The sequence below is a fragment of the Tiliqua scincoides genome, chromosome 4 (assembly GCF_035046505.1).
Source record: "Tiliqua scincoides isolate rTilSci1 chromosome 4, rTilSci1.hap2, whole genome shotgun sequence".
Taxonomy (NCBI): Eukaryota; Metazoa; Chordata; class Lepidosauria; order Squamata; family Scincidae; genus Tiliqua; species Tiliqua scincoides.
In genome coordinates this window covers 167,333,264-167,349,414 of record NC_089824.1, presented here as the reverse complement: position 1 = coordinate 167,349,414, position 16,151 = coordinate 167,333,264, and the positions used below count along the sequence as shown (strand labels likewise).

The 16,151-nt window shown below is 44.2% G+C and overlaps 1 protein-coding gene and 1 long non-coding RNA gene across 3 annotated transcripts in view; one reads left to right on the top strand and one right to left on the bottom strand.

Moving 5' to 3' along the window:
* Positions 1-585: 585 nt before the first annotated feature.
* Positions 586-4,572, bottom strand: LOC136649587 (uncharacterized). Its single transcript, XR_010794409.1, has 3 exons — positions 4,308-4,572; positions 2,557-2,739; positions 586-819 (listed from the first exon to the last, which is right to left on the bottom strand). It is a non-coding gene; the product is annotated as an uncharacterized lncRNA (long non-coding RNA).
* A 98-nt stretch (positions 4,573-4,670) lies between these two features.
* The window catches only part of AHCYL1 (adenosylhomocysteinase like 1), an 83,212-nt gene continuing 71,731 nt past the window's right edge, over positions 4,671-16,151 (top strand). For both annotated transcript variants that reach the window (XM_066625051.1, XM_066625052.1), the window contains exon 1: positions 4,671-4,918. In XM_066625051.1, coding sequence (XP_066481148.1) covers positions 4,808-4,918 — 111 coding nt within the window. In that variant the 5' untranslated portion in view covers positions 4,671-4,807. The remainder of the gene's footprint in view (positions 4,919-16,151) is intronic.

Sequence of the window (16,151 nt, the reverse complement as noted above, 5' to 3'; positions counted from 1 at the left end):
TGTTCCTGCTTGATGATGTCACTTCCAGTCATGACATCACTTCTGGTGGGTCCTGACAAATTCTCATTCTAAAAAGTGGGTCCTGGTGTTAAAAGTGTGAGAACCACTACTCTAGATACCACCACACATTTTAACAACTTTCTTCTGTAGATGATTGGAGACCCCTGCTTCTTAAGGGAGGGTACCAGGAGGCAGGTCTCTTGATATCTGATGTGCTCCCTGGGGCATTTGGCGGGCCACTGTGAGATACAGGAAGCTGGACCAGATGGGCCTATGGCCTGATCCAGTGGGGCTGTTATGTTCTTATGTTCTTATGATTAAATGCCATTCAGCTCAGTGAGATTTGCTTCATAGATTTAGGATTGTGCTGCACCTAGGTTTTTCCCTAGAAAATTGCTACCTTGAATTTTGAGTGGGAAATAAAACCTCAGCACTACCGAGGCACATCAGGACAAGGTGCTTAGTCTGGGATTGTCACACTCTTTACTGGATGGGGGTGTTTGTTTATCTGTACCCTGCCCTACCACCAAGACTCCTAACAACATCTTAATATACAGGGTGTCTCAAGAAAATGTATACACAATGTATAGTGTCAAATTTATTGTAATAAATAGCATATACTGCATATGGTGTGCACAGAGGCAGTTGCTCAATCCAATGAATAAATAAATAAATAAGGCCAAGTGGTCAAAATATTCTCCATTGGTGAACACACACCGCTGACTTTGTTGATTAAGGGATCTGCAGACATCTACCAATGTATGTGCAGTGTTCCACATACCAATATCTTCCTTAAGATGTTTGAGCGTTGCAGGTTTTCTACAAAGAAATATGCATGAATTAGAGCTCATTAAAATGTGTGTACATTTTTGGAGCTATCCTGTATAAAGGACTTACTGTAAATAAAAAAAAAAAAAAAGAGAAAACACAATCATGGAGCAATCAAAAATCAATTGGCCAGCTAAAAAACCCCTGTACTTTCCTGACCATACCCAGTGGTTGGGACAATTGGGCATGGTGGGGATTTCCATGACTCTGGTTACAATCCTATACACTCCTGGAAGTAAGACCCACTGAACACAGCGGGACATCTCTGAGTAGACATGCATAGAATTGTGCTATAAGTCATCCACCTGCTGTACACGTCTTTTCCCCATGTTTGTAACATTTATTAACACAGAAAATCTGACTTTTTTAGGAGTATGATATGGCATTGCAATGACCCCATGTGTGGATTGCTGGTAACATTACTATTTCATGTTGTCGGAAAAGTCCATGACCAGATACAAAAGATCACAGCAAAAGTAGGAGAGATAAAAGAGTGTTAATACTGTGTACCCTAAACATGCTATAAAGCAGCGGTTGCAAAACTTGTTTAATGTAATAATAATAATTACAGACAATAATAGACTTCGCATGTTTAAGAACCCCAAGAGAGATGTTTGAGAGCTGTAATGGTTAAGAAGCATTTAAATTCTTACATATTTTTACTCACCTTGACCATTAAACACGTGTTTTAACCCAGTGGACTCTAAGTTTATGCCTAGTAAGCAATTATTCATTTATTTTCACATTTTTATACCAGCCTTTCTTCAAAGGAGCTCAAAGTGGCATAAATACCGTATTTATCGGCGTATAACACGCACAGGCGTATAACACGCATCTTCATTTTAAGAGGGAAATTTCAGGAAAAAAATAAGGGTAGCTCAGAACTTTTTTTTATTAATATTATTACCACATATAAGGTAAATAATGTAAAAGGACAGTAAAAGCAACTGTTTTAACAAAAGAAACTTGGATATTTTGTTTTTACAAAAGTTTACTCAGAAATCACTATCTGGGAAACCAAGAAACTCTTCATCTTCACTGCTATCTTCAAAATCGCAATGAACACTGCTGCTTTCACTGCTACTATCTTCATAAATCAGCTCATCTTCTTCACCATCCAAAGCATTACTTATGCCACCTCACCTCAATCCCTCCCCCTCCCCTCCCCAAAGAAAGGGTCTCCACTTACCATATTCATCAGCTGCCAGCGGCTGTGATAATATGCGGCGGGCGCAGCGCTGACATCACGTCACGACGCTGCGCCGCCGCTAGGCACTATTGGGAACGGGATCCCTTAAAGAGGATTCCGTTCCCTGGACATCGGCGTATAACACGCATACATCATTTGCCCCCTATTTTCAGGGGGAAAAAGTGCGTGTTATACGCCGATAAATACGGTAGTTCCTCTCTGCCTTTTGTCCTCCCAGCAACCCTGTAGGGTAGGTAAGGCTGAGAGATACTGACTGGCCTAAAGTCACCAAGGAAGCTTCATGACTGAGTGGAGATTTGAACTTGGATCTTCCAGGTTTAAATCTGCCTCCTGAGTTACTGTCATTATAAATCTTGAAGAATTTTTACTTACCTTTTATATTACGTATGACGCAAGAAGGAGCTCAGTCAACTTATTTCTGCACAATTTATGCACAATTTATGACAAAGGACTGCATGTGGCTTGCAAGCCCAGTCTGGCCACACCTGCTATAAAGTATGGAAGAAATCAGGGCTTACCCAAAGTCACCTGATGCCTGAGGTGGCATGCTAAATGCTGCCTCTCCTTATCCGGTGATGTGCCAGCCTCATCCTTCCAGGGCAAGTCCATCCTTGAGGCTCACTGAGGCTGAGGCAGCAGATTGGCAGTGTGGCACCCACCTCCATCTGCCCACTTGCTTTCACCATACTGCTTTCCTCTCCCTGGATTGGAAAAGGAAGAGGAGGATAGAACAGAAGAGAAAGTATGGAAAAGTGAAGAGTGGTGCTCTAGAGCAGGGGTCTCCAAAGCCCAGCCCGGGGGCTAGATGCAGCCTGCAGGGAGCCTCTATCCGGCCCATGGCCAGCCTCTTGTCCCCTGAAAGCCTCTGGCCCACTCAGCTGAACATGACCAGAGCTATGCTCTGATTGCATCTGGAGGGTGTTCTGAGGGCAGGAGAGGCTGAGTGAATGAGCCCACTCATTCATTTATCCATTCATCTAAGTTCCATCTCTTATTTATTTAAATTTTATATTTAAATTTTTTCCCAGGCCTCAGTACTTTGCCAGATATTTCATGTGGCCCTCTGGCCGAAAAGTTTGGAGACCCCTGCTCTAGAGCTCTCTGCACAAGCTCACCACTCTCCTGTCCTCCACACTTCCTTGTCCATTTCAACCCCTCTGCCTTTTCCAATCCAGGAAGGAGGAGCAGTGGAGGCAAGTGGGTGCCCCCACTCTGCTAACCTACTGCCTGAGATGACAGTAAGAGCATCAGCTAACCTCATGGATGAGCTGGCCCTGTAAGGATATACATGCAAATGAAAAAATGATTAGTTGTAGCTACACTATATAGAGCAAATCTGGAAGTATCATTTATCCTGAGAGCATATTCTCTGATTCTTTTCTGGCTAGTGTTCTAGTAGTTCTTTTTCAAGTTTGATAGAAGCAGAACTGTATCCTCCCTAATCTAAATGGCACACCCACTGTAGAGCACGCAATTATGAAGAACTTGCGGGCACCAATATTCGACTCCCACGTCTGCCTGGATTTTAATACTCGAGGGCGAAGTTTAAGCCCCGACAACTCTAGTGTCTGAGCCATATTCATGTCTGATCCCAAAGAAAGGAAAGCAGCAGGACTCAAACCAACTGGGACAGCAGACCCTGTTGACAAGGAAGGTTACATAATCTTTGATAGCTGAGTGTAGTGGCGACAGTGCCTCCGCACTCTGTACATAACCAGGAATTGAAGCTTCCTAGGTGACCTTGGCCCAGTCACACTGTCTCTCAGCCTCACCTACGTACACCACCTTGAGCTACTTGGAAGGGTGGGGGAATGTGAAAAATAAATATTCCTGAGGCCGAGGCGAGTGTGGTGGTAACCTGGTAACCGTGGCTTGGCCCTCTGTACATGCCCAGGAGTTGAAGCTTCTGGGTGACCTTGGGCCAGTCACTCCCTCTCTCTTTCTCTCTCTCTCTCTCTCAGCCTCACCTACCTCACAGAGTTGTTGCGAGAACAAAAAAAGGAACCATGCACACCACCCCTGGAGGAAAGGGGGAATAAAAATATGATAAATAAATCAATCTTCCTGGGGCCAAGCCAAGCGTAGTGTGAACAGTGATTTGGCACTCTGTACATGCTCAGGAGCTGAAGCTTCCTGGGTGACCTTGGGCCAGTCACTCTCGGCCTCACCTACCTCACAGGGTTGTTGTGAGGCTAAAAAGAGGGGAGGAACCACGCGCACCACCCTAAGCTCCTGGGACATGGGGGGGGGAACACTGTAATAAATATACCTGGGGCCAGGCCGAGTGCAGTGGGAACAGTGGCCTGGCACTCTGTCCATGCTCAGGAGCTGAAGCTTCCTGGGTGACCATGGGCCAGTCACTCTCAGCCTCACCCACCTCGCAGGGCTGTTGTGAGGACAAAAGGGGGGGGAGGAAGCAGGCACAGCACCCTGAGCTCCCTGGGAGGAAGGGGGGTATAGGCCCAGCACAAGGGCCGCGATGCAGCCTGAGGGGCCTCGCTCCAGTTGCAGCAGAACCACCGCGTTCTGCCCGTGCGCGGTGACGTCAGCGCCAACCTCTGCGCGCGGAGGGGCGACGCCGAGTGTGCGTGTTGACGCACGTGGCTGCCTCGTCCCGCCCCTGAGCGAAGCGCGGCGGCTGCAGCCTTGACGGTTGCAGAGGAGGTCGCGGAGCCGGTGAGGACGGCAGTAGCAGCAGCAGCCGTCGCGTCGCACGCCCCCCCACAGCCAGCCAGCCAGCCAGCCAGCGCCGCCTCCTCCCCCCTCGAAATGTCTTCTGCCCCGGACGCGGCCGGCGGGGACGAGCTGAAGCAGGCGAAGGAGATGGAGGACGCCGAGAAGTACTCCTTCATGTCCACGCTCACCAAGGCGCCCAAGAAGGTGGGCCGGGGCCGGGGCGAGCGCAGGCTCCGGGGCGCTCTGCGGAACTGGCAGGGGCCGGGCAGGCAAGGAGAGGTGCCGGGGCTCAGCCCCTGAAAGTCACGTCCTTTAGCTGGCAGCCTTCCTCTCTTCACCGCCCCTGACGTGGCTGGCAGCTCACGGCTGAGGAAGTGTGCCCGTGGCCGTGGCTTGGGGAGCGGGGGGCCCCCCTCCCTCTGCCCAGGGCTTGGGGAGCGGGGCCCCCCTCCGTCTGCCCATGCACTGGGGGACTGTTGTCTTGAATGTTGACCAGGGCAGAGATGTGGCTTTGTAAGCAAGCTCTGGGCGTAGAAGACATGTAGAGCTGATCTCGTGTGTGGGGAGTGGATTAAGCAAGTAGGGAGAGCCCTGGTGTGGGGGAGAGCGATGTAGAAGGGGTTGGAGATGGGAAAGGGGCTGGCTGTGCAAGAGCTGGGCAGGTGGAGAGGCTGAAGGGCCTGGAACACAGGGATCCTCCTAGGCCGAGGCAGCTCCTTTGTGAATGGCTGCTTTGCTGGCTAAAAGGCTTGATTGGAAATGCCCAGTCCTTGCCTGCCTTGAGATCTTCATATCTGTTTTTTTTTTCTCTGCGCACTTCTTCATACTGGTTCTTGAAGAGCCTGAATATGTTTGCACCTTGTGCCTGAGCAGCATGTGGAAAGTGTTACTACAGGGGTGGCCAACCCAACCTTTCAACTTTTGGGCTCCTGGACCTTTAACACTTGTGTAGAAAAGGGAATTTCAACAAGTGCAGCTTGTCATTGGTGCTGAAATACCCTCTTCTACACAACTGTTAAAAGTCCAGAAGCCCTAAAATTGAAATGTTGGCCACCCCTGTGTTAGACTGTCATCTAACTGGCTAGCACCAGTGTGGGCAGGTTGACCAGATGTCCCTTTTTCCAGGACATGTCCTCTTTTTCTTTTTTTAAGCCTCAGGTCCTGGGAAAAGAACTTAAATGTCCTCTTTTCCCTGTTGAGCGGCCCCCTACAGGCAACACATAGCCTTCTTGTAATTAATAAAATATGTATAATATATAGTTTTAAATTTAATAATAAAAGATAAAAACACTCATCTATTGATTTCATGTGATGAACTTAAACACTATATTACTCATGGTTTAAGTTAACCACAGGAAATCAATAGATGAGTGTTTTTAGCTTTTATTTTGTCGTGTCCTACATTTTTCTTAGTTGTCTTACATTTTGGGGTGCTTTATTCTCTTCTGTGGTAAAGACATCTGGTCACCCTGAATGTGGAACCAGCAGATCATATAGGGTCTAAAAGGCAACTGCCTCTTGTCAGAATGTAGGTGCCTGCCTTTCCCGTTTGATACTTTGCTATGGGATTGTGAGCATGTTCTGTAGATGTTAAAGGAACTGAAAATGGGCTGTAGGTTATTCCTCAGTATTGTAGGTTCCATCTTTTTCTTTTAATAGATCTGTGTGCTTCTATATTCGTATTGGCATAGTAGTACAGGAATAGTGTATAAATGGTCTCGGAGATTCATGCTCCTGTGTGTGACTACACCTTCAGATGATGTTGTATAGTCCTGGAATATGCTGTTGGTCAATTTTAGCTCTTTTGTGATTGCCTCTGAAGAGGCATTCATTGAGCATGTCTCTTCAGAGGAGATCACAAAATGCCCCCATGCACTTCTTGAATGCTGCTAAATGGGAATGCACTGGTAGGTAACAGTTACTTCTGTTTGTAGGATTTTCCCAAACCATCTCTGTGTGGCCTCCCTACTACGAGTAGATTTGTCCGTCAGTAATTCTGTTGAATTGCAGATGGGTGGCTACAGCCAAAATTCTTAACTTAGATTTACTATGAAAAGTCCTGTTGTGCTGAACACTGCTCTCCTTAGGACTTTGTTGCATGGTTTGAAGTGAAAACCTGAATAAAGTACAGGGCAAAACCTCCAAGGGCAGTAAAGCTTTTTTTGGGTGAATGACCATTTTTTCTCTGTTTATATCAGAACTGAAACAGAATTGCATTTGCTGTTTGTTTTCTTTCAAATCACATTTAAAAGCTTTTCTCTTGCCCAGCCCCTCAAAAGTACAAACAGTTTTATCCTGGTGATTGAAGAGCTGTGATCTGGGTGTGTGCATAACTGGCTTACTCAGCTAGTAAAGAGATACTAAATTCAAGTGGTTGGAGGATCCAAAGTCCACCCAGCAGATGCCCATGGACTTCACCTATAAGGTGTTAACTCCACCTGAGTGTCTTGCTATCAATTCCATATTGGATACTAGAACTTGAAAAATGAGCATTTTTATCCCTTCAGCTTTGGCAAGTTGTTATAATGTTTTTAACATTTTTATTCCTAGTTAGAGATAATATGTATTCTACATATTTGCTTTGTGTTGTTCAGCAGTTTACAGTAGCATTCAACAGAACCTCAAAGCTATCAGCATACATAAGAGTACCAACCCCAGTGTACACTAACCACGAATGAAGTTCATGGAGTATGTGTGTAGCATGGCACTGTGTGTGTGTGTGTGTGTGGGGGGGGTTACATTGGGAATCCTTAAGGGTCCTGATATAACTCTTGTACTTAGATTTGGGGGGGGGGGAATTAAACATTGACAGTTCTGAACTAGTGGTGTGCCTTGCAACAAGGTGCAGAAGATTACAGGTACTAAGAATTTCTGTTTCCTAGCAGTATTTGCATCTGGAGCAAATTCCTGCCTGTTTTATATTCTTGAGGTTTGTATCTCCTTAGGAGGAAATAAACTTCCATACTGCTACCTCAGCAAAGCCCTTTACATTTGAGACCTTGTATGCAGAAAGAGGAAAAGATGTCTAATGCTAGTGTTGTTTCACAGTGCCTACTGAGGATGTTTCCGTGACTTTGCACCTTTTGTGTTTAATTTTGAACATATAAAAGCTTCAAAGGGAAGCAAGTATCTTGTCACAACCTTCCCCTGATTCTCATATTGGAGAATAGATCCAGAGATACAGTCTTATGCTCACCAATTTCTCAGAAAGCTGTGTAGGAGATCACATCAAACTTGTAAACTCCTCTTGCCAACATGTAGGTTTGCTATTGATGAATTACATTTGCCTATTGATCTGTATTACTATGGTAGTGTTTAATCGCACAAATGGAAATGGTATCGTATTGGGGTGAAGTATCATGTACGGAATTCTGCAAGGGTAAAACAAATATTTGCTTGCTCCTTCAAGTCCCTTTAAATTTAAACCCATTTCTCACTTGGATGTGATCATCAAGTTTCACTATTCCTGTGGGCCTCATGAACCACTTGACTCTAGGGCTGGTCAGAGCAGAGTAACATAGGGTGTGCAGTTAACATCTGATATTTGAGTCTTAGTTGGTCTGTCCTATCAGATTTAAATGAAAACTTCAAGTTACCATTTTTTTCAGTTCATAGTGTTAATGCTCTGACAAGCATTTAAAAACACTTTGGTAAGACCAGTGGGTAGATGGTTTAATCAGAGCTGTGTTGTTCATGAGCAGCCTTTCTTGCACTTATCCCAAGAGTCTTACTACTTCAACGAAAAATTGGACATCCTATGGCTGCTGTTGTGTTGCTTCATTTGCATCATTTGGACTCAGGAAAGGTTTTCTCTTCTCCTCTTCCACTCCTTGCTCTGCAGCACTGCTACAGCTAGTGGCATTATGACAGCTAGTTCTACAGCTAGAACTACTACAGGTGGCAGCATTATGTTGATGTATGTGCATGTGGAGTGCTTCTTCTTGAAAGGCTAATCTGGATGGATTTTGCCCATGTTTAGGATCTGACTGAATAGTGATGAATGGGTACTTTAGTCAGGGAGTTAGGTTTTCATCCATGATCCTTTCCAACTTGGCTTATGTTAGTGGTTCTCAAACTTTTAGTGCCAGGACCCACTTTATAGAATGAGAATCTGTCAGGACCTATTAAAAATGATGCCATGACTGGAAATGATGTCATCAAGCAGGAAAACTTTAACAATCCTAAACTGCAATCCTACCCACACTTACCCAGGAGTACCATTTACTATCATTGTTAAAAGCGTATACATAGTAGCCCGTTAAAAGTACAGATGTAACATTTCAGCCTCACCTACCTCACAGGGTTGTTGTGAGGACAACAGGAGCAGCTGTGTACACCGCCCTGAGCACTTTGGAGGAAGGGCGGTATAAAAATGTGAAAAATAACATTTCCTCAAATGCAGTAGCATACCATGGTAACATCAAGTCTGATCTATTAAAAATAAAATATTGAAATGAATGGGCACCCACCCTCACCAAAGGTGACTGAAAAAACTCCACAGTCAGGGAATTAGAGGGCAGATCCTCTCCTGGATTGAGACCTGGTTGAAGACCAGGAAACAGAGAGTGGGTGTCAATGGGCAATTTTCACAATGGAGAGAGGTGAAAAGCAGTGTGCCCCAAGGATCTGTCCTGGGACCTATCCTGTGCTTTTCAACCTCTTCATAAACGACCTGGAGACAGGCTTGAGCAGTGAGGTGGCTAAGTTTGTAGACAACACCAAACTTTTCCAAGTGGTGAAGACCAGAAGTGATTGTGAGGAGCTCCAGAAGGATGTCTCCAAACTGGCAGAATGGGCAGCAAAATGGCAGATGCGTTTCAATGTCAGTAAGTGTAAAGTCATGCACACAGGGGCAAAAAATCCAAACTTCACATATAGGCTGATGGGTTCTGAGCTGTCTGTGACAGATCAGGAGAGAGATCTTGGGGTGGTGGTGGACAGGTCGATGAAAGTGTCGACTCAGTGTGCGGCTGCAGTAAAGAAGGCCAATTCTATGCTTGGGATCATTAGAAAAGGTATTGAGAACAAAATGGCTAATATTATAATGCCGTTGTACAAATCAATGGTAAGGCCACACCTGGAGTATTGTGTCCAGTTCTGGTCGCCACATCTCAAAAAAGACACAGTGGAAATGGCAAAGGTGCAAAAGAGAGCGACTAAGATGATTACTGGGCTGGGGCACCTTCCGTATGAGGAAAAGCTACAGCATTTGGGCCTCTTCAGCCTAGAAAAGAGACGCCTGAGGGGGAACATAATTGAGACATACAAAATTATGCATGGGAAGGATAAAGTGGACAGAGAGATGCTCTTTACACTCATAACACCAGAACCAGGGGACATCCACTAAAATTGAATGTTGGGAGAGTTAGGACAGACAAAAGAATATATTTCTTTACTCAGCATGTGGTCGGTCTTTGGAACTCCTTGCCACAGGATGTGTTGATGGCATCTGGCCTGGATGCCTTTAAAAGTGGATTGGACAAGTTTCTGGAGGAAAAATCCATTACAGGTTACAAGCCATGATGTGTATGTGCAACCTCCTGATTTTAGAAATGGGCTATGTCAGAATGCCAATGCATGGGAGGGCACCAGGATGCAGGTCTCTTGTTATCTGGTGTACTCCCTGGGGCATTTGGTGGGCTGCTGTGAGATACAGGAAGCTGGACTAGATGGGCCTATGGTCTGATCTAGTGGGACTGTTCTTATGTTCTTATTTGCAACCCACCTAGTGGGTCCTGATCCAGAGTTTGAGAAACACTGGCTTATATGATCTAGGTAAACTAATGTTCAGCATGTATTACATTTTTCATAAAATATATATTTAAAATGGATGATCACTTATAGCACAATCTGATGCATGTTTACTCAGGCCCATTGTGAATGGGGCTTACCCCAGGTAAGTGCATATAGCATTGTAGCCTAGAGTAAAGGTGTACAGGTCCAGCTATTTAAACACGGGTTTTTTATACATGAATTTGACTCAACATTGTTGAGATCAGTAAAGAATATACGAGGGTCGCCCAGAAAGTAATGCACCACATTTTTTTCTTCAACAATTATTTATTGAACACAGTGAAACTTACACACAAGAAAGAATGGTGTTTCTTCTACACTCCCTATTTTTCCACGTAATCTCCATCCAGTTCTATGGCCTTCCTCCAGCGAGACACAAGGGCATGTATGCGCTGTCGGTACCACTCCTTGTTCTGGTCACAAAGCCATTTCTGCACTGTGCGAATCACCTCTTCATCATCCTCAAAATGTCTTCCGCGAATGACATCCTTTAATGGCCCAAACAAGTGGAAGTCTGAGGGAGCTAGGTCAGGGCTGTAGGGTGGATGGGGTAACACAGTCCAACCCTGTTTAGTGATGTGTTCCGAAGTGTTCCTCAAACTTGTGTGAGGCCGAGCGTTATCATGTTGAATCAAACATTCACCTGGGTTGTTATGGCGCCGAAGTCACTGGAAGCGCTTCTTGAGTTTGGTTAATGTCTTCACATAAGCTTCAGAATTAATGGTGCTGCCTCTTGGCATCACATCAATGAGTATGACGCCCTCACAGTCCCAAAACACAGTGATCACGACCTTACCGGCGGAAGCAGTTGCTTTGAATTTTTTCTTCTGTGGAGATTGAGGATGACGCCATTCCATCGACTGTCGTTTTGTTTCGGGCTCAAAATGGTGAACCCAGGTTTCATCACCTGTCACAATCCTGGACAAGAACGCTTCCCCCTCATCTTCAAAACGTTTCAGCAACTCAGAAGAAATGTTTTTTCTGAGAGATTTGTGGTCCACTGTAAGATAGCGCAGAACCCATCGTGCACACACTTTTGAGTAATCAAGAGCACGGATGATTGCATCCACACTTCCTTTGCTGATTGACAGCTTCAGCGCCAACTGCCTAGTCGTTAAGCGTCGGTCCTCGCGAATGAGCACATCAGCAAGCTGCGTCTTGTCAGGTGTGACAGCCATGGATGGCCGCCCCGAATGCTGCAAATCTTGGAGCTCTGCCGAACCGCCTTCTAATGGCCTCACCCTCTGTGCCCAGCGACTAACCGTACTTCAGTCGACTGCAGATTCTCCATAAACTGTACACAAACGTTTGTGAATGTTCCCAACAGTTTCTTTCTCCACAGTGAGAAATTCAATGATGACACGCTGCTTGTAATGTACATCACTTACAGATGCCATTTCGAAACACTGCTGCAGCTACGCTATCTGTCTGAAGAAACCAAAAATTTGTGTGCGCGCTCTTGAAAATTCAGATAATGTATATCTAAAGTTTCGCATTCGTACCATTACTGTAGGCTGAGAAAAAAAATGTGGTGCATTACTTTCTGGGCGACCCTCGTACCATTTGCCCATGGTGCTTCCTGTTAACACAAGTGTCACACATTATAAGAAACATTCCAGGCATGTTCAGTATACAGCAGCAGTGAAACACTAGCCCTCAGGCTGGATCCTCATCAGGAAAAATCCTTTAAATGGATTTTTAAAGGAGCTTACCATTCTGCACCACAGCCTCTTTCCATCTGATCTCACAAAGTTATGCAGGGCAATAGCTTCCACACCTGTTGCCCCAGCAGGCTCTGCTCCCAGATTTCAGGACAAAAGCAGCTGCCCAGTGCAACTTTGTGAGGAGATCAGATGGAACAATAAGCGGCTGTGGTGTGGGATGGTAAGCACCATTGCTGTGCTGGGAAGGCTTTTTGGAATGCAGTGGTCCTGTGGTTTGGAGACCACTACTGTACAGAAATATACCTTCTAACAGTTGTATTTTTAGACACACCTTTGTCAGCTGACCTAAACAAGTCAATTAAGCACAGGTTGAGCCTCATTATTCCTGTGGGTTCCCTTCCAAGCACTCACATGGATGGCAAAAAACTATAGCAAATCTATAGCACTATAGCAAACCAATTTAAAAAACAAAATTTCTTTGCTCCAGTGATTTAAAAACAGCCTGCTGACCTTTGTGATGTAAGATAACAGTCATTAAGAAGACAATCCATCAATCAGTTGTCCTCCAAGAGCTTACAAAGGCACTTCACTCAGGCTTTCCCTGCACCAATGCAAAGTGATCACCTTTCTTTCAGGTGCTCAGGGGAAAGGGAGAGGTCCGCTGGAGAGAGATGGATTGTCAGCCAGCTGCCCTCTCTCCCTCTCTCATTAAGGAGGCTATTGTTAAAGGACTGTTCAGTTTTTTAACCTAATTTTAAAGGGATGCATTTTTCCCCTTGTGATTGTGTCTCACTGGAGGAAGGCCATAGAACTGGACGGAGATTCTTTACTGATTGTAATGATTTGTTTTCACCACTAGACCAGTGGTTCCCAAACTGTTTTGACTGGTGATTCCTTTGACCTACTGACCCATTAGGGCTACAATTCTATACATTATATAAGGTGGTGGGTTTTTTTGAAAGAATTCCATAGCTCCCCTAGCTGGCTTCCATGGCTCCCCAGGGAGCCATGGCTCTCAGAACCACTGCCCCCAGATCATTTTGCTGTGTGAAAGTAAGTTCTCTGAATTTTAGGTGAATTAATTTGGATTTCAAATTGGTGCAAACCAGTTTGAGTTGATTGCCTAGCATGTATTCCTTTAGGATTTTTGTCTAAGTTGTTTGACTTGGGTTTACACATTTCTGGAAATAAAAAAGATGGATCATTTTAACATTTTTCCCTGTTTAATAGTAAAGGTTGAAAAGCGAAGCAAGTGTTGTAAAACCAGCAGTTCAGAGTGTGATCAGCTTTAAGTGCAAATCCAAACAAGACAATCTTGTAAGAACTAGCTTGGATCCTCGCTGTAGTCTACAGTAGCCTTCTTAAAGCAACATGGCTTCTCTGAAGTTAGTACATCATGGGTTGGATCCCAAAGTGCCCTTTTGCTTATGGAAAAGAGTCTTGCACTCACCAGAAAGCTGTTTTGAGATCAGTGCAAAAAGGCTGTGTGTGAGGGGAAAAAGCATGAAATTCAAACCCTTTGTTTTTGCACAAGTAATAACGTGGACTTTTATTAGAATAGATTTTATGCAGCCTGCATGGAATAAAAGTCCATCAGTAAAAAGCTTTTAAAAATGCCTTTTTTGAAATTGACTGAAATCAGCCTGAAGGTACTGTTGGTAACTACATGAAAAGTTACCCTCAGTTATGGGTTAAGTGTTTGCCCCATTTCTCTTTATAAATACAAGATGGTTCAAAGTTACAACGTTGTTGGATTTTAAAAAAGAGGAAAATATGTTTGATCTGTTTATAGCTTGGAGGAACCTGGAAGAATTATGTTCAGTTTCTGGATCTCCTTACAGATTCTGATACCCCCCCCCCCCAACTGCACCTATTTTCAGTAAAACTGTGAGGTGAACTTCATATCTCTTCTCTCTTTGCCCCGTTCATTTGAGCTTGAGTTTGTTACTGTTCAGGCCCAAACTTGCTAGGACTTAACCCCAAAACATGTGAAGTCATTGATAGTCTGTAATTTTTAGTAAAAGGCCCTTCTCAGTAACCATAAGCAATCAAACTTGATCCAAAAGCAGGTTCCTCTTAAGGCAACTAAAGACTTATGCTGTAACTTTGGAAATGCATGCGCCTAATTAGAGTTCATTTTATGTCTTTGTCTTGGCCTAAGGGTAAAGAAAAGGTAAACAAAAGCTCAACTCACTGAGCACAATATGCTGGCTTAGGTCCAGTCTCAATTTACTGGGTCTTAATTAGGCACAAAAATGATACAGCAGAACTCTTTGCAAAGTTCTTTGCCTTCTGGCACCAAAGTACTTGCTTGTAACTGTAAGTTCAGTCAGTGCTGAACTGACCATATTAAGTGATTGCAGTTTATTTATAAAATGCTCATGTTGCAGGGGAATGTGCTACAAATAAGGAACTCTGATGTTGCCTGGGGACAATTTTTTGTCCTCTTTGGTGACCAGGCTCTCTGTTAATGGAAGCCTAACTTTGAGACATTGTTGAAAAATCTCTAAACCTGTTTTGTTGCTATTAACCATCAGTGACTTGTGAGTATGCAGATCAGGCATCTTGTTTAAAAAAATGGAAATACCTATTCTCTTCCACTCCATTTGTTTCTGTCAGATCAGAAAATGTCTCCTACAGAGTGTCCTCTTGCCTAATGTCAGATACCTCATGCACCTGCTGGCTCCCTGACACCTAGCAAGCACATTCTCAGTGTTTTGGTTTATAGATTGTCAGAGGATTGAAAAATTATACTTTTTCTCCTGAGTATGAACAATGGCATTCTTAGCTTCTTCTGATTCTAGCCTATACTTTTTTGCATGAACTAAAAATTTAACGTGTATGTTTAAGGCATCTTTTAAAACCTGGTTTTGTCATGGCTCCTTGGTGTAGGCAACTCCTAATTGGCTTGACTTCATATAATGTGTACCCATATGATAAGAGTTTTCCTAAAAATAATGGGTAGATTTAGAATACCAAATCATGGTTTTTTCACTTGTGAATGTGTCCAGAGTCCACATGCTTCCTGTCCTCTGTTTATACAGTTGCATAGCTTTGGGCTTTGCAGTACCCTCTTGGTGTAAAGCTTGTCTTGCTTTACTTGCTTGTTTTGCTGATTTTTACTCTGTTCTGACTGCATGTGCGAAAGTGGCTCTTTACTTGCCAAATCTAGTCTATTGTGCTGATTCTCATGGCAAAGCAATGTGAAAGAAGTCCAAAATATAGTGTACTGATTTTAGGACTTTGCATTTTGTCAGGATTTCCTTTAACTTGCTAGACAGTGAGGCATGTGGCATTTCTCTTCTCATTCCCATTAAATTAGTTTTTTTTGTTTTACTGTGCTTTTCTTTTAACATGTCCAGTAGCATCAGTGAAATCCTGCTGAAACAGTGTACAGTTTGAGACTAATTATTCGCCTGGGTTCCATTCCAAGCACTCACATGGATTAAAAAAAACCGAACTGTAGTAAAGCAATTTAAAAAACAAAGTTTCTTTGCTCCAGTGACTGAAAAACAGCCTTGCTGACCTTTTGACTCTAAGAGTCATTAACAAGACAATCCAGCAGCACTTCACTCAGCCCCTCTTCACCAAATCAAAATGATAACGCTTTTTTCATGTGCTAGGGCAGGGGTGCCCAAACCCCTGCCCTGGGGCCACATGCGGCCCTCGAGGACTCTCAATGTTGCCCTCAGGGAGCCCCCAGTCTCCAATGAGCCTCTGGCCCTCTGGAGATTTCTTGGAGCCTGCACTGGCCTGACACAACTGCTCTCAGCGTGAGGGCAACTGTTTGACCTCTGGCATGAGCTGTGGGATGAGGGCTCCCTCCACTGCTTGTTGTTTTACATCTGTGATGCAGCAGAGGCAGCAAAAGAAAGGCCAGCCTTGCTTTGTGCAAGGCCTTTTATATGACTTGAGCTTTTGCAAGAGCTTCATTCATTAATATAAGTTGATCTTTAATATATTCATTTATGTAAACTTAT